Here is a 25025-nt window from a genome sequence, read left to right as displayed (position 1 = left end):
GTGCATTATTTTATTTGTCACCTTTCACAGCATAAATTAAAATTTTTAACCCCTTAAAGTTAAAAGTTTAACCCTTTAGGTCTCTGCTCATTATTATTTTTACTCCTAAAATATTATTACTATTTTGACCAATAAAGAAATATATCACAACTATGATAATATGTATAATTAACTATGTTTAAGTTGAATTTATGAACTGTTACAATTGACTCCGTAAGTGAGGACGATTGCAACAAGTTCACGACTGTCAAAAATTGTTAATAACTAATATAATAACATTTAAAATAAGGTATTTATAATTTTTTTCTAGTAGAGGATAGTCTACTTTACTCGTCTGTCAATTAATACTAATAATATATTGGATTTTTTGTTAGTTAAAAATAGCTAATTAAAAAATGTTACTATTGACCCCACTCTCCCCTACCTATCAGCACCTTGCGGAATCAATGCCACGGCGGGTGCTAGCAGTTTTGAGGGCTAAAGGTGGTCCTACATGTTACTAGCAGGGTGGTCATAATGTAATGGCTGATTGGTGTAAATATGCTATTTTTTCTAATATAAATACTCTTATATAAGTTATTCTTAAAAGTCAATGAAGTATTTCTTCTATCATAAATCAGTAGAAGTAATATATAATTGATTTTTCAATTAAATTACATTTCTCCTACCTAAGCAATTTCGTTTCTACGCAAAATCTTTGTGGAATTAAAGTTAAAAGTATTTGAATTCCGATTAATGCGAACCGTACTAATCTGAATTAAACTTCATTAGAAGAAAGGGAATCTTTTTATGATTATTTTTCAAACAATGGATGCATGATCACTATTAAAATCTTAAACTTATTAAACACTACGCTTGTATCGTTAAACTAATATATTTTATTTAAAACTTTAAAGCAGAAAGAATTATTTAAAAGAATTTGTGCTAACAATAGTTATGCCAAATGAATGTCCAATTTTTCTAACTTTCTAAGATCCGCAAATTTACACTGTTTAATTATATCTGCGAATTAAATTATTATTATTATTTTTTAATCTGTAACTCTGAGCTCATGAAAACAGTTATTAAATGCTGTGAATAATTTTCATCTAGGGGGAAATATCTCGCCAAAATTGAGATTAGAAAAAAAGTTTTTAAAAAATTTAAGATTTTTTTTCTTCTTTATTTTATAAACATTTAAATTATTTGCCAGTTTTGTAGCCGAACTATATTTTCCCATGAGCAGCTTTGCTTTAGATTTTAGACATGAAAAGGCTTTTTTTATTTTTCTTGTTGATAAAACTTCGAAAAGCACCCTTCATTCACAGTAGTTAAAAATAACTCGAATAATATTGATTTTAATACGCGTTCAGCATAAGTGAATTTTCATTATATCCAGTTGTTAGGATGCATATTCACAACGATAAGTAGTTCAATTTTACTCTAAGTAGTTCAATTTTAATTCAATAAGTAGTCCAATTTTACTCTTTCTAAGTTTTTTTCCTCTATGAGTTACAGAAATCATTTACTTGTTAAAATCACGTTTTGCTGCACTGAAAATAAATTTGAACAAATTACAACACAAATTATACGCAAACACACAAATATATTAGCATGTCTAGGTAGCTGATTTTAACTATAATAGTGAATTCTTGTTTTCGTCAAATAACGTGAGGTGATAACTAAAAATTATCTTAAGGGGCCGTTCAAATATTATGTAAAGTACCTAATGGGTACCAATGATTTGTGATTTACGTAATTTTGTTGGTAAATGGAGGGAGGTAGGAGGGTGCGAGAGTAAAACATTAAAATCCCCTAAATTTCCCAATTTTCTAAAAACGAAAAAAAAAAAAAAAAAAAAATTCAAGAAAGAAAATAAAGTGTGAAAGATCACAAATTAGGGTTAAAAATTCGAAAATTTATTCCAAGATTTTCAGATGGAAAGAGTTTTGATCTCAAAGGATTACTGAGGATTTACTGCTCAAAATTTTATAAAATAAACTTATACGTAACTTTTGTTTTATTGCGTTACATTTTTATTTAAATTTAATTCAAATTGAAGCAAGATCCCAAGGTTCTATCTATTTTCTCTTCTCAACCTGGGATGATTTATTTATTTATTTGCTGACAGAGGGGAAAGGGTTCAATAATATAGAAAAAAAATGCTGATGTAATATTTAAAAGATCCCTTTAAAAGTCTAACTTCAGAAGCTATGATAAACAGATATTTTGCGTGTTAAGTGAGCAAAATCAATTTTAGAAAGTGTTTTATCCGTCTCAGATAATTCATAGAAACATTACATTCATGTTTCAAAATTCGGTATTGGTTATTCTCTCGTTTTTTCAGCCTTTTAAATAGAAAATTATAACGATAACGAATTGCTGAGTGTCACGCAGACTTCAAAAATTTTATTTTCATAAAAATTGTTTCTTCTGTTTGATATAAACGGTAAATAATCCAAATGTATTCAATATATTAATATTCAAAGTCGTTATAAAAGTTTATGTGTCAAAAATTTCAATTAGTTCGTTCGGAACTAGACTTTGAAAGATGAGTTTTTCTCACTGGTTTAATGTTAGACATTATAATAAATTAAACTGTTGACAATTCAACTTTTCTTCTCTCCTTCAAAAATTAACGTCAGTGATGTTTTCTAGATTACATCACTCTTTCATAAAAAAAAATGGAGCTTATTACACGTTCTTAAATTATAAAATATTCTTTTCATCATGCCTTGTAAGCTCAAGGATCAGCAGGAATGGCATCTAAGCACTATGTCCCCAAATTAGTATTTTTAAGTTATCTGAGCCAAGTATTTATTTTGTTTACAGTTTACACTTTTTTACATAAATTAAATTTTAAATAAACAGTAATTGAAGTAAAGAAAAGTTATATACTTACAAGGAAAATTAACTATTCAGAATTGGATTTAATCACCCCCGAAAATGGTGAAGGTTTATAAGTTTGATATCTCTGATGCACTTGTCCGAATAATTTACCTACCATCAATGTAAATAGCATGACGCAGTGATGAAAATTTTGTTCCTAATATTTCGCCTTTGGACAAAGTGCTATAGAGTTATTTGCACCCCTTTTTCAACCGATTTTCCAAGCAGAAATGAATGGAATCAGTTTTACTAGCAGTAGTTACTTGAATATTAGATTGAAGTAACGCACTTTGCATTATTTTGATGAAAAATTAAAGAGTGAAAAAAAAAATCTCACGTGTTTATTGTCGGGTGACGACTACTTCGAGTCTGGCTGAATTCAGGCAAGTGATGATTGGCTATTTGCGTCATGAGGTTATTTTTCGAAAATCCTCCCAAGATGGAAAATCCTACTTTGAGTCAGGCTGAATTTAGGCGCGTGATGATTGGCTATTTGCGTCATGAGGTTATTTTTCGAAAATCCTGGCAGGATGGAAAATCCTTCTTTGAGTCAGGCTGAATTTAGACGCGTGATGATTGGCTATTTGCGTCATGAGGTCATTTTTCGAAAATCTTGGCAAGATTGAAAACCCTACTTTGAGTCAGGCTGAATTTAGGCCCGTGATGATTGGCTATTTGTGTCATGGGGTTATTTTTCGAAAATCCTGGCTAGTTGGGATTTTTAACATCTGGAACGATGTACATTTGACAAACCTTTTTTTTAGGCTTGTGTCATCAAAATACTGGTTTTAAGCGCCTTTTCCAGTCCTCGTGTAAATAGGGTGTAAGTACGAGCAACGCCACAAACAAGAAAAATGTTCAAAGAATAACGGGTAACTGTTTCATTATTGTTATTTCGTTATTGTTTTTATGGAGCTAAATTCTTCAGAAGGTTCAGGACTGGAAAATCCCCCTTCCAAGTATCCGTCTCTCGACCAGGTACGAAGAATTTTATGGGAGTCATCAAAAAGACGTATGAGCTTGCTCGAAAATATATTACCACCACCATGATAGTATTCCAAATGCTTCTGTCAATTTCGTCAATTTAAGACAATTTTCTTTTAGATTTTGGAATTCTTCTCTATCTTGTTGAAAATTTCTTATGCTAAACAAAAGCAGGAGTTTTTGAAAATATGTTGTTTTTTTTTTTAAAATATGTTCTGAACGAGTACAATTAAAAGTTTTGAAGAATTTACCTGGTCTTCCTACGAAAATATAAAATCTATTCGTTAGATCTGAGGATTCGAATAACTTTGTTCATGGTAATATTTGTAGTACCCACTCAGCTACTCATTCATTTCTACTCACTCATTAGTCACTCTGGCTCCCTGAGAACCAAACCTACCCATATCCACCAAAAAAATTATAGATAAAATCAGAAAAATTAAAGACTGGCATAGAAAAATTATGTATAAGGACTCAAAAATAATAAAGACTGGCATAGATTAAATGGATATGAATTTATGCTTTTAATTTATTGGTTCAAGAAAAGCTGTACTAAAGTATTTCTCATTTATAACCCAATTAATTGTGTATTATATTAAAGCTGCTTTAGTAAAAAGTAAGAATTTTTTTTTTATTTTCAAAAAAATAATTTTTTTTAAGAAGAAGCGTGAGGCAACCCGTTCAGTAGTATGTATCAGTACTAACTATTTGTCTGTTTTTGTTATATACCAGCTGAATACCCGTTCTTCGCACGGGGTGAATAAAAACAGAAAAGAATCAATAAATCAGTACTTAGAAACACAACGCAATCATGTTCAAAACTGAAAGGCATACCGACACAATTAGAGAGCTTTATGGAAGAACCAGGGGAATTAAATTTTAAAGAGAATTAATGAATTAGATAAAATAACATAAAGTGGTTTCGTCAATATGGGTATGTTTAATGTAACAGAACCGTTTTTGATTTCACTTTTATATTAACTAATCCATATTAGTTTTTAGTATGCTTGCATGATTTTTATTTCAAATTACGCAACGGTAAATAAAAAAAATGCAAAGAATTATTTCTCCAGCCTTCTAATAAATTGGTAATAAAATAATTCGGATCGATGTGTTCTTTTTTCGTTCTGAAAATTTCCCTTACCTGGTTATTCCTCTAAGTTTTTTAATTAATATAGCTAAAATAATTTTAAAAAAATTTTTAAATTTAATGTTTTATGTTGTAATTGGTGTCTTTACGTTATAGAAGTAAGTAAAGCCAGTTGTTTGTAATTCATATAAACGGCATAAAGATAAAATGTATTCACATGATGCTATTGCTCGCTGCCTAATCATGATAGTTAAAATTTATCATTATTAAGTGATTTTCTCAGGTACATAACCTTTTCGAGGGATTGTAAGACGCGTATCGGTATTAAAACTGACTGGTGCAGTTTTAAGCATCACCAAATATATCGATGTAATATTTTATACCTATATTAGTAATTTGGTAATTATTACATAACCTAACATTTCAATTTATACATATTTGTCAGTAGCAGCAAGCTAAAGCAAATTTTTTTTAAAAATGATAATAATTAGAACTTTATAAGGATTTTGGAGCATGACCATTTCTATATCAGACCCTTAATTCACTATTAAAATATTTATAAGTAGTGCGGAAAAAAGTTCTTTTAATTTTAATTCATTAAAGTATTATTACACTATCTTAGCTACCATTGAAAAAAATATTTTCTGAAACTATGGAAACCCGTTGCAGAACTCTGATCAAAACCAATTCGCCAATTACCATATTACCAATAGTGCATATTACAGTCTGTGATACATATGAATTAAGCGTCAGCTGTGAAAGTCGATTTCTTACGGTTTTCTTAAACAAATTTCCCATTAATCTGTCCTCCATGAGCTTGTCTTTTTAGCACATAGCTTATTTTATTTTATTTCAATTAGTACACATTATCAATATTAATTGAGCATTAGTGTCAATAATAATATGCAGATTTCTGTTACGGTTACCCAAAACGCGACTATATGCTTATTCTACTTATTTCTGCTTTTTAGTTCAGAAGCTACTTTTTTTATTTCAATTAATACATATTACCAACATTCATATTACCAACAAAAATACATATTACCAACACACAGACATTCATTTTTTTACACATATAGATTTATGTAGATGTTACAGCACATCACCAAGATCAGCAGGGCTAAAGTAGGTCCATGATTTTGTGTACCCTAAAAAAGTCGAATAACATCACAGGATTACCCACATATTTTATCTGGTGAGCCCCAGGCAAGCAAGCAAGTGGTCAGGGGTCGCCCGTTTATTGTAGCACATGGTGCAGGTATCAAAGCAACCTGGAACCCCCGAATATCTTATATATATTTATGTTATCTATTTGTATAAATGTATTATCCTTTTGTATAAGTGTATTTTCGAATAGTATATTATCTGTCTGCATAAATGTATTTTATAATCGCATATTATTTAACAAAAAGCTTTACTGCAGCTTCAATGGTATATTCTAATTCTTTTCAGATGCTGTTCTCAGTATTCTTAGCTTGCATATGCATTCCTTATACATGGGCTGAAACTGCCAGCAAGGGAGATCGAGGAGAAGATGTGACTGCTAAAAGTGTCAGTACATCAGGTACCAGAGATTTAGTACGAGAAGCGACAGGTTATCAAAGACCAGTTTATGGTACTCAAGTTTGGTATCCTGGTGGTTCTGGTGGTGGTGGCAACAGCAAAGGATGGTCAAATAATAGACCTCAAGGAGGATATGGTCGCACCACTGGCTATGGAGGTGGATCTCAAAACCAATACCTGACTAATCAAGGTGGTTACGTAGGCAATCAAATCAATCAAAATCCTGGATATGGTACTAACAAAGGTTGGGCTTCTGGAGGATCAAGTTGGGGTGGAAGCAATGTTCAGAGACCTATGACTGGTGGTTCTGGTAACTATAAAGGAAGTAGCTCTTATAATCAAGGGGGATACCAAAGTGGCTACGGTCAAAGCGGATACGGACAGAGTGGATACTTGCAACAAGGGGGATTTGGTCAAGGTGCTTATGGCGGGCAAGGAATATATGGTGGTCAAAGTGGATATGGTGGTCAAAGTGGATATGGTGTTCAAAGTGGATATGGTGGACAAGGTATATTAAGTGGACTAAGTGGATATGGTGGACAAAGTGGATATGGTGGACAAGGTATATTGGGTGGACAAAGTGGATATGGTGGACAAGGTATATTAGTTGGACAAAGTGGATTTGGTGGACAAGGTATATTAGGTGGACAAAGTGGATATGGTGGACAAGGAGGATACGGAGGACAAAGTGGTTGGTACGGTGGGAATCAGATTAGTTCTGGGGGATACAATTGGCCATCTGGTGGTGGTGGGGGTGGTGGTTACAGAGGTGATAAGGGAAGCTACGGAGGGTCTTATGGAAACTTAGGAAATCAACAAGGCTATGGTAGTATCAATTTCGGAAGTGGTTACCCAAGCCAAGGCCTTAGTGGTGGTTTAGGTAATCAAATATATGGTTCAGGATATGGTGGTTCCTATATGGGACAGAAAGGTTACGGTGGATCTTCTGGTGGACAAAAGGGCTATGGTAATTACAACAACATAAACGCAATTCCACAGAGTAGTGGCGTATGGGGTGGCAATATATATGACAGATATGGTTCTGGCAACTTTCAAGGAAATTATAAAGGGGGCACTCCAAGAAACTCTAAAGGCTGGTCATCATCCAGAAGTGGATATGGTAATAATTATTCCAACAGGAAAGGATATTATTAATGTTCAAACTATCCCGAAAAATGTTTTCGCCCAAGAATGCCATCATAAAACATTTCATCAGTTGAAGAGCTTTAAAAACGGACAATTTACTTTAAAATAAATTTAGATAACTCGGCGAAGTCCAATCTCTATTTTCAAGCACCGAATGCCATCAACATACCCACAGAATATGATATGCATCAAAAAGTTATTTCAAAGACTTGCGTTGATTGTTGATTTTGTGCTTTATATTTGCTTTATTATTTAGCAAATAAGATTGAGAATAAATAGTTAAATTTACGAACAAAAAGCTAGTTGAATTCAGTTCTTGGTTTCACTTTGAAAGAAATGAGTCTTAATTTTAAAGTATAAATAATAATAATATGATACAGAGTGAAATTCTAATAAACATTAATGAAATATTTAGTAGTTACGCAAGTGGAAAAAATATAATTGTAAAAAGGGATTTATCTAATTCGTGAAAAAAAAAGGAACTTCAATAAACATGCTGAAAAAAAGTTGTTTAGAGGTTACATTTAAATTTAAAAAACTTCAAAGGTTTGACACAGCTGATATAGTTCCTCCAAAACTCACCAAAAAAAAATACTAATACAATAAGAAAAGTAGAATTAAATTTATGATTTTAAAACTTCATGCCATGCTTCTTGAAAATATATGTTTTTCCACCGTTGTGTATCTCAGAATACTCGATTCAACATTGGACCATAATTATGGCATATTAAACCATAATATCGCGTAAAAGTACGACAGTGTTAAATAGAATTCCATTCAATTGGAACCGTAATATCTTTTATTCAAATGCCTGATAATATCAACTGTCACAGTAATAAGTTTGAAGCAAATTTGAAAGATATTATAATTGAACACGATTTAAAGTTTCTAACAATGTTCAATTTGTATCACGGCTGAATCTTTAGCCTACAGAAAATTCAGAAATTATAAATAATGTAAGGGTGCAAAATGTTACTTTTAATAATATATTAAGCATAAACTAATTTTTTGAACACAACGGTAGTTCAACCACACTTACTCCTAATGTCTCCGTATGTCTCATTTAGCTTTTTTCTCTCGGTTTTCACAAAATAATAATGCGTGCTTAACTTTTGATTGATTTTTTATTTAGCTTCAATTTTAATTTTTATTCGAAACAGTAATATTTTCAATAATTTATATTGCGTTTTGTTTTTGTTTTGATTTTCAATCTTTGTTTGACTTTCTCTGATGAAAACTCAGTTGTAAAAATAATCATAATTTTTAATGGAGTTTCAAATTTTAAATTCCATTGTTTTTCCCTTTAAAAAAACTTTTTTTGGTTCATTGGTATAGGTTTAAATAATAAATTTTTTTTAAAAAAATACTTCAGATTTTCACACAAGTAGTATCAACAATAAATATTGCATAAATGTTTATGTATAATTTTTAATAAAGTTGTAATGTGAATTATAATTTAAGGAAAATGCTTTTAAATATTTCACGGGAATTTCTTAATACTCCTAATATGATTTCAGGTGTTTAAAAAATGACCAATAATTTGAAAAATCATTTAAAATTAAACAGAAAATAGAAATGTACGGTTTACTGCGTATTACTGTACCAGATATTACTAAACCAGAGTTCCTCAATAGATGGCGCAACTGACTGAAAAATTGTAAGACAAAGTTTTTTTCTGTATATTATATAATCCTAGCAAGAGAGTAATTTGTAGAAGTGTCTTATGAATTTTTTATCAGATTGAAGGAATTTATAGCTGCTAATGATCGCTGTTTAAAAAGTTTGAGCCGATTACTATAATAACTTCAAACACTTTTAAAAATATTAATGTGATGTATTCTCTCATATATCAGTGCCCTCTGTTGACGAATTATGGATTTAACTTTGAAACTTGGTGAAAACAAACTAGTGAAGGCAGCATACTAATAATTTATAACTTTTTTCCGATTTTTTTAAAATTGTCGATCATTTTTATAAATAATAATACATAGTTTATAAACGATTTCTTATAAATAATTTTACAAATAATAATAAGCGTTCGCCTAGAACAGTGGTCGGCAAACTTATTAGCCAAAGAGCCAAATATGAACATTAAAAAAATTTTTTTTAAAAATTGGGAGCCAAATCTGCTTGTTTAGTAAACTTTTATTACATTANCTCTCTGTTGACGAATTATGGATTTAACTTTGAAACTTGGTGAAAACAAACTAGTGAAGGCAGCATACTAATAATTTATAACTTTCTTCCGATTTTTTTAAAATTGTCGATCATTTTTATAAATAATAATACATAATTTATAAATGATTTCTTATAAATAATTTTACAAATAATAATAAGCGTTGGCCTAGAAGTTAAAAATTGATTGTTGAAATTTTAACTGACAAAAAGAATAGAAGTTTTAACAAAAGAGAATTTATTGAATCATCGATTCATGTTCGCATGCTTTAATGTCCCCCGACAATCATGATAAAGTGAATGTTGTGTTGCTCTTAAAATAATTTTAATCTCATGTCCCAGTTTTTCGTTGATCAATGTGTTTATTATTTTCATGTAATTTATTGTAAATGACAATGATTTTTATATGTGTTTATGTAAATGAGTTTCGCTCAATGTTTGAGCTTTTATTCCTATGTTTGTATATCTAAATAAAAAATTTTCAATCGTGAATTTTAATATTTTCTTAACAAGCATAAACTAATGCTATATTAAAGGTAGGTAAATACCAGCGTTTTAGTATAAGTTACAAACTAATACTTCAACAATGGAGAATCAGTTACAATAATCAGGTACTTTTTGTATCAGATACGTAATAATCCTAATTTAGATATTAATTAATAGAGGGAATGAAAAATTTGAAAATAAATCTTCCATTGCTTTTACTAAAGTTGAAATCTTACATTGATTTAATAGAGAATTTAAATTTTCCTTCTCTTAAAATGGAGACTTTTAGTATTAGATGCGTATTAACCTTACTTTAGATCTTAATTAATAGAGGAGATGAAAAATTTAGAAAGTAAAGCTTCAATTGCTTTTATTAAAGCTGAAACCTTATATTGATCTAATAGAGAATTTAAATTCTCCTTCGCTTAAAATGTAGACTTTAAAATAATATTGGTCATAAAACAAAACGGCCAATGATTTAAATTGAACATAGTATTAAAAATATTTCGTCAAAAAATAAGATATATTTAACAAGTTTTTGTTATATTTACTTTCAAAAAAGTTTTCTTTTTTAAATTTAGATTATTTATTTCCTGATAATTTAATCAGTTTTCAAAAGAATAAAATAATTCAGCTCATGAGAAAATATTTTGGGAAGCAAATTAATATTAATTATTCCTCTTAGATTCTCTTCATTTAAGGTAATTAATTTAAAAAATTTTCCTTCAATAAATGGCATTATAAATGATTCCAAGTTTTTTGCAACATATTTAAAAAAACATCACGTGAAAACTATAATAAAAGCAAACTTTTAAAAATAATTATAATTAATTAGTTTTACAAAAATATTAATAAAAATACAAGTTAGGAAGAAACATTATTTAAAAAAATATACGACTAATTTAAACACTACAAAAATGTGAACATCTCAATATGAATGTCTTTGTAAGAAACTCAATATGAGAGACTATGATGAATCAAAATTGTATCCGTCTTCAGACATCAACAGATACATTATATCAGTTAGGAACAGGACTAATTTCAAAGAAGTCTGCCGATTTCCACGGAGTACAGTAGGAACTAAATTTGAAGTAACAGTTTCTCTTTTATGCTATACAAGCGGTAAACCATGAAATTTAGAGTTATACTCTCAGAATAATACAATTTTGAATTGATACTTCTTTTGTAAAATTGGTATCAAATTGGTCATAATAAATACAGGTTAAGTAAATAAATGCTGGTTAACGTAAATGCAAAAATTATAAAACTTAGAAACTTGAAATTACGAGGGTGTTCAGAAAAATATACAATTTACAAAAAAATTTATGTTCCATAATTAGTTTGAAAATTACCAAACTGAACCAAAAAAATACCGTAAAAAAGTGAAACTTAAGTAAAAAATATTCGAAACAATTTGAAATTTCATATTGGAACTACAGATATTGTTTCGAAAATTGAGAAAAAGTAACAAAGTTTTCTATTTCGCTAATGCTATGTTTTCTTTCTTTGCACTAAAGAAGAATTTGCTGTTAATTTCGAAGAAATTATGAAAAATATAAGAAGAGCGTGATATGTGAGGTATGAGAAATAGGAACACCTTGTTTTATCTTACTATAGACCAGTGGTTCCCAACCTGGGGGCGATAGAGCTCCTCATGGGGGCGATAATGCATAGGAGGGCGATCAGGGGGCGACGAGTATTCAATACATAAAAATTGCTAATAATATTAATGACAAAAGCTATTTGAGATCGAAATTGAAAACATATATGAAGCTTATGGTTCTGGTGTAGATGAAGAATTACGATAGTTAAAAATTAAAAAATTTGAAGTTCAGGATCGTTTTCGTCTTACGTTTTGGTATCGCTGGCGGAAATCTGACCTTCAAGAATTTTCTTTTGTTGAAAGTCATGGTCTTTTTATATAGCTTCTTCTCCTCAAATGTTCCTCTCTCGTCTCATTCCCATCCCTCCGATTTTAAAAGCCATGTAATAGGAGAAACGGATTGATGGACGAAATATTTTTATAACTCTAAACCTCACACAATTAGTAAACTCTTATTTTACCAGCTACTAAAAAAATTGTTGAAATCATGTTGGGTAAGGGATCGAGCAATAAGATAAAACCTCTGAGCAATAATACTGTTTCCAAGCTTATTGATGAGATGGCCGCAGACGTTGAATCAAAACTCATCAAATATATGAGAGAAGGTAAATTTGCGTGGCAGATTGATGACTCAACTGTGACAGATAACAAAGCTATTGTATTAGCTTACGTGAGATTCATAAATGAGAGTAAGGAGATTGGATGAACGAGGAAATGTTTACAAGAACTTTGATTACTGGTACAAAATTTTTGTAGATTTTTAAATTGGTCAAAGACTATTTTGAGGAAAAAGAAATCCCCCTTACAAATGTAAGTGCTTGTGCAACATATGGTGCTCCTGCCATGTCTGGTCGTCATACTGGGCTTCTAGAGCACCTTAAAAAAGAAGTACCGGAGGTCATCACCATTGATTGTGTCATTCATCGTCAACATTTGGCTGCAAAAAGTTGAGTGGTGCCCTGCATGACACTTTACAATTCGTTACTTCTGCCATCAATAAAATCAAAGCTAATTCTCTCAATGACCGTTTGTTCCGAGAACTTTGCCGTGAAAATGATGAAGATTTCGAACCCTTGCTCATACATGCAGATGTAAGATGGCTTTCAAAAGGAAACTGCGTCATTTTTTCGAATTGTTTGATTCGATTACTGAGTTTCTCGACACCACTTGAAGCAAACCAAGTTGGAAACTGCGTACCTTACGGATAGTTTTGAAAAAATGTACGAAATCAACGTGAAACTTCAAGGAAATAAAATGAACATTATCAAGGCTAAGGGAATCATATCTTCATTCATCGCCAAGTTTGATATCTACAAATCAAACATTGGTCGCAAAGAGCTAATGCAATTTCCAACTCTTAGAAAGTGTTCAATGGCAGATATCGTGATTCTCGAAAATAAAATCTTAATTTTTACTGATCAGCTTGATCAGTTAAAAACTGATATGGAATCAAGATTTAAAGATTTGATGAAATTAGAAATTCCGGATTGGATTTTCGATCCTTTCTGTTTTGAAGTTGTGGATAAGCTCACTTCCTCTTTGCAAACTGAGTTTTTAGACTTGAAGTATGCTAAAGTTGTCTTTAAAAAATACGGTTACGAGTTAGCTTGGGTAAAGCTTATGGACACTTATCCACAATTGTGGAAACAAACTGACCCGCTCCTCATCTCGTTACCGTCAATATATTTAGTGGAGAGAGGATTTAGTTCTGTCATCCAGCCCCTCACAAAGCAAAGAAATAGGTTGGACATTTGCTTCAAAGGAGACCTGCGACCTGCGTTTAAATCTGACGAACATAAAACCTGACATTCAAGCTTTAACTGAAATACACCAAGCACAGGGCAGTCATTGAAGTGGTAAAAATGTACCTTCTCACCCTTCATTTTTTTCTCAAATTTTAGTTGCTAACGTTTTAACTTTTCTTGATTACATTAAAATATGAATTTTAAAAAGTGTACTTTTGGTTTGATTATTCCGTTTTAAATATCATTTCTTTTTGAAAAAAAAAGGTTCACAATTTTTTTTAATTTATAAAAATGGCAGGATAAAATTGCCTCCTTATTTGCATTACAATTTAAATTAAAATTAAATATAACTTAGCATTTGGTTGCTCACAAGCAGCAATGAATGGTTTTTGAGCAAAAAGAGAAAGGGGCGATGTGCGTCAGCCAGTCCCAAGAGGGGGGCGACAGTCCACAAAAGGTTGGAAACCACTGGTATAGACGAACTTTAACTGAGCTTATGTTTTTTTTATAATAATAAACGTTGTAAAAATGTCTGCGTTTACTTCTACAAACATTTTTCGAAACCATCTTTTGCACACATATCAGTTTTGTATAAATAATGAAAAACAAACAGAGCTATTTCTTTTCAGGTAAAAAATCTTTATTAATTACTTTCATTTAATCATAATATTATAACATATATAGTTAGTTAGTCTGCAAACAGCAAAACATCTTTGTTAATAAAAAATGAATTAATGATAAAACAGAATATATTTCTTTTTACATTTTTCATTTAGAATAATAAAAGAAATAACTACAATGTTTGCCTTTAAAAAGAAGACATATTTATTTATTTGAATAAAATATTCTTTCGTTAAAAAAAAAATCGGCGGAAAAAGAAAGTAATTTAATTTTTGTATTTTTTATATTCTTGCATATCGTTTAATTTTTAATGTACTTAACGCTATAAAGAATGTTTGAAATAGGTTCTTTAAATTAAATTTTTTTCTTAAATTTACTGCTCATGAAAAAATATATTAAATATGAAAGGAAGATAAGTAACTGTCATCCTTAAATAATTTAACTACTACCGTCTAAAGACTGTTCTACGCATAGAGAGAAAGCTATGGAACGACAGAAAACAAGTAAAATATTTTGAGAATTATTTTAACAAATAAGTTATCTAATGTAAAACGATAAATATTTCGTGTTTATTTTCCGAATATTGAAAATTCTTTGGTTATCTTTAAAAAGGATTTTAAATAGTATGCTTCTCCATTATAACGTCTTTTGAGAAGTTATCCAAAAATATGCTCGCCTTACTAGATCAATATATAAATTTTAAAACAATGTCCTAAACATAAACACATGCATTTTTTTTCACCTATGAAACATAACACCTATAAAATATAACACCTATGAACAAGCATTTTTTTATGAAACTTAGAATTATTTCTTTACTTCATTTCATCAACCGAAAACGTAAAAATGATGCAGTTATTTTATCAACAATATTTGAGAAATAAAATTGATACATTTTCTTCATTTGAAATACCTAAAACTTAAAAGTGATACATTTTCTTCATCTGAAATACCTAAAACTTAAAAGTGATACATTTTCATCTGAAATACCTAAAACTTAAAAGTGATACATTTTCTTCATCTGAAATTCCTAAAACTTAAAAGTGATACATTTTCTTCATCTGAAATACCTAAAACTTAAAAGTGATACATTTTCTTCATCCGAAATACCTAAAACTTAAAAGTGATAGATTTTCTTCATCTGAAATACCTAAAACTTAAAAGTGATGCATTTCTTTACCTAGGTAGTCAGGGATTGAGTCTGGATTGATGGCCATGGCTTTTACAAACCAAAATAAAGGTACTAAGTAGAGATACAAGAAATGTTAATGCACATTTAAAATTCTCATACATATATACCATACATATTGTGAGGAAAAATTAATAAAATACTCGTACGTATTGAGAACAAAACATGAAACAGATTATGTTAAGATAAACTTACAAATGGCCATCTCTCCTTAGTGTCCAGATTGCGGCTATCCCCTATATTTTGGAGGTCAGAAATCCGAATCTGTTATAAAAAAGGTAAGTTTATTCAGAGAAAGTACGTTTTTGTGTCTGATTTCGCAACTTAAAATATCTTCTGCACTTTAAATTAGCATATTTGAGGTCAACCCATCGAGCAATTTAGATAGAGTTCAAGAACGTGAAGATCCGATCATTAAATCAAAAGTTATTCAAGGTAGTCAGTTTCTTTTCCCTCGCACTGAACATTATTAGTTTTTGATGTGTTTGGTTGGGTTTCAAAATGACACATTTCGGTGTCAACACTCTGACTGCATTTTGCTATTGATGCGATTGTCCTCCAGACGCGGGATTGGAAAGTACACGTAATACGAATTGCTCGAGCGTGCGCGAATCGTATTTACATGCGATTGGAAATGCAAATTGCACGTTGCTCCCTTACTAAAATGCATCTTATTTTCTTACTTTTGATGTTACTTTTAAAATGTTTTAAGCACCTTCTGATTCCTCGTACGTTTAAACATATTAATTAAAATTGGTCATCACTAATCGATTATATCTGGCCATTTCTTTTAAAGTTGAAGGTGAGATGGGCACTATAGTATGTATTTATAGTAAAGAATATAGAAAGGAGTAAGTATATATTTTATGCTTTTAGCGACACTTCGCCATTTTATTTCTTTCATTTTTACTCATAAACAATGATTGAACTATAATTGTGTCTTAAAGATACATTTAAATCAAAACAAATGCAACCTACTTATTAAAAAACAACAAAATACGTAATTCACAAAAAAATATTTGATCCCTGACTAAAATATACACTAAAATTTTCTAACTTTTGTTGTCAGAAGAAACAAAGCTTCGTCCAAATTGATAAACAAGATGGAATGCTTCTTGTGAAACTTGCATCTTCTGCTATGTATTAACAAGTATGGGAAAAATTAAGATTTTTCATTTCTCCTTTATGGCTATCTTACCTAGCCTTATCCTATATTTACAACCACAAAAAAATAATTATTTACTACAACAAAAACAATGTATCTTTACGACAATAAGAACACTATGCGTTCACAATATCGATAACAAAAACGTATTTATAACAGCATTACACTTTTAGAAGGTTCACATTTTAAAAGTGGTATTATCATCATTTCAAAACAACCAGATCATTGTAACGTTAATTTCTGAAGGAGGGGTTGAATTTGAAAATAGCTTTAAGCTTTGTAAGAACAACAAACTATATATGTAGTTCAGACTTTCCAACGCGATTATAAAACTAATCTTTACTAAACTCTCTCAGATACAGACTTGTGTAATTGGCATAGAACAGTTATATATATTATTACTTAAATATACATAGTTCATTTTACATTTATTTTAGGATCAATATTTCGAATATTCCCTATACCTCAAGTATTGTGATTAAAAAAAATCTAGGAAAAATATCAAATAATATTAGAGATTATAGTTTTTGCAACTTTGAACTATGATGTAGATCTTTTGATCTAAATTACTTTATTGAATAAAAGTCACTCATTTTTTTAATGAAAAGAACACGTTTTTTAGAATTTTACAAATTTTTTTATTAGTTTTATTTTGTGGTGACAGTCAAAACTGGATTTCTATCACTTCGCTTTTTTTCGATGAAAAATTCATAGAAATCTTGAGTATTACAATTATAGATTTTATTCCAATTTTACAAATTTGCATTAAAAGTCCTAGATTTTCCTTACTGGAGTTTCTTTTTTTTTTTTTTTNTTTTTTTTTTTTTTTTTTTTTTTATTTTTTTTTTTTATGCACAAAGTAGCTTTTGGAATCTTAACTAATCAGTCAATAAAATATCTTATATGATGTAAAAGGACATACAAATTTGTTTAATCGAAGTTATCACTATTTTCTGACTATTATTCAGCTTTAAAAAAAGCACTGTGCTTCAAGCTAAGATCCAATTATAAATCGTTATGATCAGACAAAGCTATTTTTTTTTTCTGTGAAATATAACCACTTATTCTACCACTTCTTTTTATTGGAAAAAAAAGGAAAGGAATAAAAATGGTCTTTTTAAAGGATGTTTTGTACAAAAGCGTTGATAATATCTAGAAATTCAAATTTTATTAGATAATATTATCGTTTTTAAAAATATAAAACGATTTAGACTGACGACTTGAATCAGTTTTACTAAATTTTTTTTCCTGTGCACATACATTGAAATTTTTGGACTTGTTAAAAGCAGCGTGATGGCACATACGTCGAAGAAATAAAAAAAAAAATCTTCTCAGTCAATCTGAAATATATGCCGAAATTATTAACAGAAATTTTATTACAATGTTACAAATACCTCCTTTTTTTTTGATAGATTTATTGTAATAAATAAATAATCTGAAATATTTGTGTAGAGTTAATAATTACTCTACTCTAATTGTGATTCCTGTTGGAATGATTAACTACAAAGAAAATCTTAAAAAATCAATAAAAAGAAAGAGTTGAATACTGCATTAACCAAGACACTTAACTTGCTTGAACAGTGATTTCACATATTATAGTGACGCCATCTATGAAATGACTGAATAACTAAGACGATAGGTTAACAAACTCATTGATACAACTATTTTTCCTTTCTCTCCGAAAATATAAACTTAAATCTCTCCCCGAATGCTATAAACTAATTGATTAACTGGTTTAAAATATACTATATATGTTATTTGTTCAAAGCAAAATCAATATTCGAAATTATTAGAATAAACCTAATATCATCTCGATCCCCAAGGATGTCGAACGTATTTTACCATACAAGTATTAGCAAAAATTACATACCCAAATGAGTAAAATAGTAAAGTACATTTTTAGAATGATTTAAAATAAAATTTTATTAAAGGTGTGTACACTCTTAAAATTGTTAATCATGTTGGTTTAGAAAACAATAATGTGTATAAGACATGTGTTACTGTATATAAAACAATAACTTTTATGGCAATCACACACGCGATAATATTTCAGTGAATCTTATTAAAAAAAAAATTCCTTATTTGAAATCTAGCACAAGTATGCAAGTATATGCGTTCAAGTAATCCAAGTATATGCGTTCAAGTAAATGATGTTGCTTCTGATTTTCAATTAAAAGTTAAATATATAATTACGTAATTATCTAATTATTTTTTCATATTAAATTATATATTATACTTAGGTCAATTAGTTTTATACCAAGATACTAATTCACCCTATGCTTTTTTTTTTTCTTAAAAAAATTGCGTATATGAAGTAATTTAAATTTGAAAAATGTTTTTGTTTTGCTATAGGTTTGTAAGTTTTTTTCCTTGTATAGTATCTTTAAACAAAATTGAAAAAAAAAAGATGACCATTTCTTTAAAAATTTTAAACCCTTTCAATAAGTAAAATTGACAATTTTATTACATCAATAGATGGCAGCACTACAAAATCTTCTTTTTTTTCACACATTGTAAATATTTAAAGGAATTTGAACTACATTGAAATATACTAAGCAAATAAGTATTCCTTAAATTGCAAACAAATATTCTTACTTTTGGATTAAATCGCTGTTGATATGATTTAATAAATCTTCCATGCCCAATCAATAATCTCATTATTATTTCTTCATATGTTGTATATTTGTGGAAACAGAGCATAAAATACAAAACCACAAATATCTTTGCTGCTGCCATCTATGTACAGGTTTAATAAAAATAATTTTCATTTTAAAATATGGCAATTATTACTCTACGCATTATTATACCCGGAACCAACTACATTTACATAAATTTTCCTCAGTTAACTTATTGAAATTTAATTTTTATGAATAAATTAATTTCTCTTAAGTTTTGAATATTTTTTTTAAAATTTTTTCGTGGTTTTTTTTATTTAATTTTTACAAATACAACAACTAAAATATCTAAATAAGAGTATTAGTGCTGCTCATTACGTCCTGATTCGATAAAGAGAAGTTTATCATTCATAGTCTCTACTTTTCTCTACTTTTTCTCTAAAAATATTTCAAACATAAAAATAGTCGCAGAATGACAGTAAAATTCTTTCTAGATTTTCTTAAGCATCAGCATTATTTATTTTTTACTAACGCAAAATTCAGAGTTTCCTAAAACTCTATTTGTAACAAAAAAGGCAAACGAACGTTAACTTAATAAACATTTGATGTTTGTTGGCCAATATAGAGAAAAAATTTCTGTAGGTGGACCAACTGACCAACAAAACCACTTTTTTTAATATTTTTTTTAAAATTATTTGTTTGTCTTTTGTATAAAGGTAATCCCCATGTAGTAAATGATGACTAGTGCACGTTAAATCTGTCAGGTCACAAAGTCCTTCATGTTCCCATAACAAATCATACTTGGAGATTGATCTTTCTCTGATCAGGTATAAATTACGATCTGTGAATGAAAAATATGATGTATGAATGGATCTGTCTTTTAAACGAGTTATGACGTGCGTGTGGTTGAAGTCGTATTCTTGCCACTGAAAAACAAGAAACGCATCCTCTGCCTTAAATACGATTGGTTACACCAGACAGGTTTGCTAAATTGGCAAATAGCATTAGAAACAACAACAACATAAAAATAATAAGATTTTAAAGGTGTCGAATTTTTTGCTTCATAACAAATGCATTAAGTGCGTTTTTATGTTGATGTTTGATGATTTCGATGTTTATGAGATCAGTTGATTTTGAGATTTTTAAATATTCTCGTTTCAGCAGTTTCTCTAAAAAGATTATCTACTTCAGAGCGTTAAATTTTAACCCATATTGAAATAGTACTATTTTCTTTTCTCAATTTCATTTCTTCAAAATATCCAACTTAACAATTTTTTCTGTTTTTACACCCTTTTGAATTTTATATTTTACTTTAAGGCGGTTCATAGTTATTTTTATCTTATTGTTGCTATTGTTTCATTTTTACATTTAATATTCGCTACAGTAGTAGTCTTTAAGAAGTGAGGAATTTTCCGTTGAAGGACTCCTCTTATATAATTATCTTATTACCTATCGAATTTTTAAAATATTAAAATATATTTAAAAGGATAATTTTTTATAATCCTTAAAAAAAAAGTTTTTTTTTTCGAATATTACTGAAGCGGGAAGTTGAGCTGAAGATCTGCTTTCTCTACCCTTGCTGTAGCGCTGAGTAAAGTATTTCTTAAATGTTTTATAGGTTTATACTTCATTCAATGATAAGACCACCGGGACACACAAGTTTCTAATTTCTAATTCCATTTTTATATCGGTCTTGAATAAGTAAAGTCATCGAATCGTTTGGTAAAGTTCTCGAATCCCCTAAGCATTATTAGTAAAGTTATTTCAAAGTATTATTAGTAAAGTTATCGAATCCTTTTAAATCTGAACACACTTTGAAATGCGTGTTTAAGAAAAAATGAACACCGCTTGAAATGCCTGTTTACCAAAATAGACACAGCTCAAAATGTATTCTTTTTAATTTGAAGAAGTAATTTTTTTTTCCCAAAGAACCGCAAATAGTCAATATTCTAATTGAAAGTTTATTTTTTCAAGTTAATGAGTAAAAATTCTTGGAAATACATTCATTTAGAAAATCCCAAAAAATTCATTGCAGCCTATATGGCGTCATCTGCCAAAATGAATCGAAATGGTTAAATTTTCCTTTTTGGCTGACCTTCTGATAAGTTAGGGAAAATCTTACAAACAATTTTCTTTCAGAATCCCTAAGTAAAAGACGAGACAGACCAAATTTGCGTGGCCTTTTCATGATTTCATGTAACTGCTAGTCAACATGCGGCCCTAATGGCCGAAACTAAACACCCTGATTCAGAAAATTCAGAAACGTGATACCGTCAAAAATAAATAAAGTAACACCATTCAGAGTTATGACGAGGGCACAGGAAATAGTGTGTAACTGATTAACCACTTAGCATGAAAGCATTTAAAGTGAAAGTTAAGCCCTGCTAAAAAGGATTCGCCAAATACTGGAAAATGCAAAATAGTATGATTCTTAAGTGCAGAATGTGATAACATTAAGCCTGTTCTCAAATAAAATACGACTTCGATTACCACTAATCCTTTCATCAACGATAGCTATTGATTCAATGGGAATCACGGAATTTGCTTTCTATGAATTTTAGCAGGTTGGATATTGGCGTGAACTTTTACGCCATTTGTTCAAAGCCATTTATCTTAGGCAGTGTTCGCCATAAACTGCAACCATTCGAGGAAAACTGTTTGAATTTCGTGTTATGCACATCTACATGCGCACCAATCCATACAGTTATGTTCCGAACGCGTCTATCTTAGGAAGATATTTTATAACAGTCGTCAAAACAGCCGAAAACTACGATACTGCTGCTTTTGCTGTAAAGTTTTTACAATCATGCAATATGTTATTTTTATCACATCCACTGTATTACCCCTATTTCTATAACCTACCTCTTTTGATTATTCAATAAATTGTAAAAATTGTGATCCTTCTTTCTCTCCCTTTGGAGTTGTATAATTTTGATTGCGGACTCTGGCGTCTTGGCCATACATGATGTTTATACCAGTTAGATTTTCCCCACAAAATTCTATTCCTTCTTTATAACTTATTTTCGATTAACATTCTCAGCTATTGTCTATACCAGTATTTTATTTCTATCGGAGGTGCGTGCCTTAGTTGCACAGGAACTCCGTTTCTCATAAGCAACAACTCTCGCCCTTGACTCGAATATTTGTACAAAGTTGGTCTTCATCGAACTCAACTGGTCGGCCAGGACACGATACGTCTTTGTGATCTTGACATACCAATCACGATAGGTTCTTTCTGCTGTGTCACACACTCTACAAATTCTACGAGCAGTTTTTGAAAATTTAGAACTTTAATTAAAAGCAGAGTAAAGGAGTTGTCGAAAATACTCATTTTTTCTGAACGAAATAATCCATTTTAATAATCTGAAGAACAATAATTTAACTTGAAACAAACAAAAAAATCTATAAATTTTTGTGGAACAAAACATCCCCATTCGAACAGCTAAAACCGTTTAATAACATGCAGAATGTCCAAAAAAAAAAATTTAAAAAAAGGGGGGGGAATTGATTACTACCAAAATAATAGAAAACAGGTTTTTGATGAAAAAGTTCAAATTTTTTAATGATTCATTATGAATATTTTTCATTGCATATTGAAAATTATTCCTTGATACATTGCATAAGTTTCTATTTTCAAAATATAGATGGTTATGGAAAAAAAATTGGAAAAATTAGTCAGATTATACTTAACACTAGTAACACTGAACATTGCTGTATAGAAGGACTGCACGCTCTAGTTTTGGCTCTTCTAGGATTGTTTGTGGACCAAAATCTTAAAAGACAATATGATTAATTTAATAAAAACCTAATATGGACTTTTCCATTGGAATTCTATGGTATTTTATTCTCCTTGATTATCGAAAATACATGACTAAACGGAACAGCAATTTTTCAATTTTTTAGGTAATTGAGTTTAATTTTCTTTATAAATAAAAATTACACATATATTGAAATTCTTTTGCTCTTTTAATGAAATCTGCATACCTTATACCTACTATGGGATACTTTATATTTAAACGTACCCAAGGTTATGGGATACTTACCAAAGTTCTTAGATGACCACTCTAGCCCCTTCCGTCATTCTAGGTATGAGGTTCTATACATACGTTTCTATGAGACTAACACTTGAATGATTAAATAAGCACTTAAATTGGATCAAAATACAAAAAGTCACAAATGCTCAACACTTTTAGCAATGTATTATTTCCCCCCAAAAAACGAGAAGGATAAAATTGGCGTTCCAGCTTTAAATTGAAGTTAAAGTTTATATTTAAACGTGCTTAGACTTGAAAAAAAAATTCTTTTTAAAAATATTCTGAAGTGAGGTATCACACGATCGACGAATGACTCAATAATGCTCAAATGATTGATCATCATAAAAAAAAGAAAAAAAAAACGTGTAGTTCCTTTTGTGAGGATGCACAAATAACAATAACACATAACAAAACATTACAAACATAACAAAACATTGCACAAATAACAAAATACTTAAATTACATGAGGATTACCAGAAACACTTCCAAAGCACTTTTTTTTAATTATCTATTACTAATTAGTTGTTTTAAGTTAGAAAAATTTTATTTGCGGAACATAAGTCTTAAAATAATCAAGAATATTCCGTAAATTATTTTCGATACGGAATATTTCAAAACATTCCGTATCGAAACTTCAGCTAGTCACAAAATTGACTTCCTCAAAAAACAAAAAATATTTCTTTTTAACTGGTCACTTCCCTCAATTATCACCCAAACAAAACGTTTAGAGACAAAAAGCACTCATTAAAGCACCCAAATCTAAATATATCCTCAAAATCGAATCGAAATTCATTAAAAAAACACATCAGTTCTTCCAATTTTATCTTAAAACACCGCAGATGATTACTGATTCTCAAATCGTTTGTATTCCCATTGTGAAACAAAAAATGTTCTAAAAATAATACTTTTTCCGAAAACAATAGGAAAAAACTTGATTCAGCAAATATTCAAAGCATATATATTCATTTAATATTTCTAACCGAGATTTCCGTCCGAGGAAGGAACATGGAATTGTTTTGTGATATCCAATACGATTTCCTTCTGCCAATCTTATCAGTCAAAAATCCATAAAATAGCTTGACAGAGACATTCGCCGTCAATTTTCGCCAAAGATAGATAAAAATGAAACCGAATCAGCCAAGCATGTAAGCTTTTTCGGATGAAATGCATTTTTATTCATCATTTTTGACGCCTTTTTTCTTTCATTTTGAAGAAAGTTGAATTTTTAGTGGTTTTAATGAGATGTTAATAGTTGCATTTTTTATTTGAGGAAATTTTTAGCAGAAAATGTTATTAGATTTATTTTAAAAAAATGCATTTATTGCATTTTAAAGTGCTAATTTTAAGTTTCCGCATTATTATCAATGCATTTTTTAGCTCATTTTACGAATAAATTGACTTTTATTTTGGAAATAATTCAAGTCTTAATATTTCGGTATAATATACAGTTTTCGAATAATATTTCGGTATATTGAACTTTTTTAAAAAAAAAATCATATTTGATACCTATTTCTTTTTACTTTTAATTGAAAATATTTCTTTTAGGCGATAATTTAACTGAAAACTAATAACTTTTTTTCAATACAATTTTAATGTTTTAAATTCCTAAAAAGCATTACAGCATGCCTATATGTTATTTTCAGATGAAATTTTTCATTTTTGACAACTATTTCTTTTTCAATTCCCACTATTAGTTCACATTCTCCCTATATATATATATATATATCTATATATATAAAAA

General features: G+C 29.6%; 3 protein-coding genes across 3 annotated transcripts in view; all 3 read left to right on the top strand.

Annotated features, from left to right (window-relative positions):
• Positions 1–9221, top strand: part of LOC107445618 (uncharacterized) — a 27288-nt gene extending 18067 nt beyond the window's left edge. The window contains exon 2 of the mRNA XM_021148770.3: positions 6395–9221. Within this exon, the coding sequence (XP_021004429.2) occupies positions 6395–7660 (1266 nt within the window). The 3' untranslated portion in view covers positions 7661–9221. The remainder of the gene's footprint in view (positions 1–6394) is intronic.
• A 3181-nt stretch (positions 9222–12402) lies between these two features.
• LOC110283504 (zinc finger MYM-type protein 6-like) lies at positions 12403–12866 on the top strand. Its single transcript, XM_043048568.1, has 2 exons — positions 12403–12585; positions 12672–12866. Exons 1-2 carry the CDS (start codon positions 12403–12405, stop codon positions 12864–12866), a joined length of 378 nt encoding a protein of 125 aa, XP_042904502.1.
• Positions 12867–13133: 267 nt separating this feature from the next.
• On the top strand, positions 13134–13721 carry LOC122270596 (protein FAM200C-like). The gene has a single exon (XM_043048567.1). It carries the CDS (start codon positions 13134–13136, stop codon positions 13719–13721), a length of 588 nt encoding a protein of 195 aa, XP_042904501.1.
• Positions 13722–25025: the final 11304 nt, after the last annotated feature.

This window comes from Parasteatoda tepidariorum, chromosome 3 (assembly GCF_043381705.1).
Source record: "Parasteatoda tepidariorum isolate YZ-2023 chromosome 3, CAS_Ptep_4.0, whole genome shotgun sequence".
Classification (NCBI taxonomy): Eukaryota; Metazoa; Arthropoda; class Arachnida; order Araneae; family Theridiidae; genus Parasteatoda; species Parasteatoda tepidariorum.
Note: the sequence above shows the minus strand (reverse complement) of the source record. Positions and strands in the feature narration are given on the sequence as shown.

Bases quoted from the DNA above. Each gene is read 5' to 3' on its own strand.
- LOC110283504 (XM_043048568.1), top strand. From the start codon at position 12,403: ATGTTGGGTAAGGGATCGAGCAATAAGATAAAACCTCTGAGCAATAAT. The intron at 12,586-12,671 runs GTGAGATTCATA...AAATTTTTGTAG, and splicing joins AAGCTATTGTATTAGCTTAC to ATTTTTAAATTGGTCAAAGA.
- LOC122270596 (XM_043048567.1), top strand. From the start codon at position 13,134: ATGTACGAAATCAACGTGAAACTTCAAGGAAATAAAATGAACATTATC.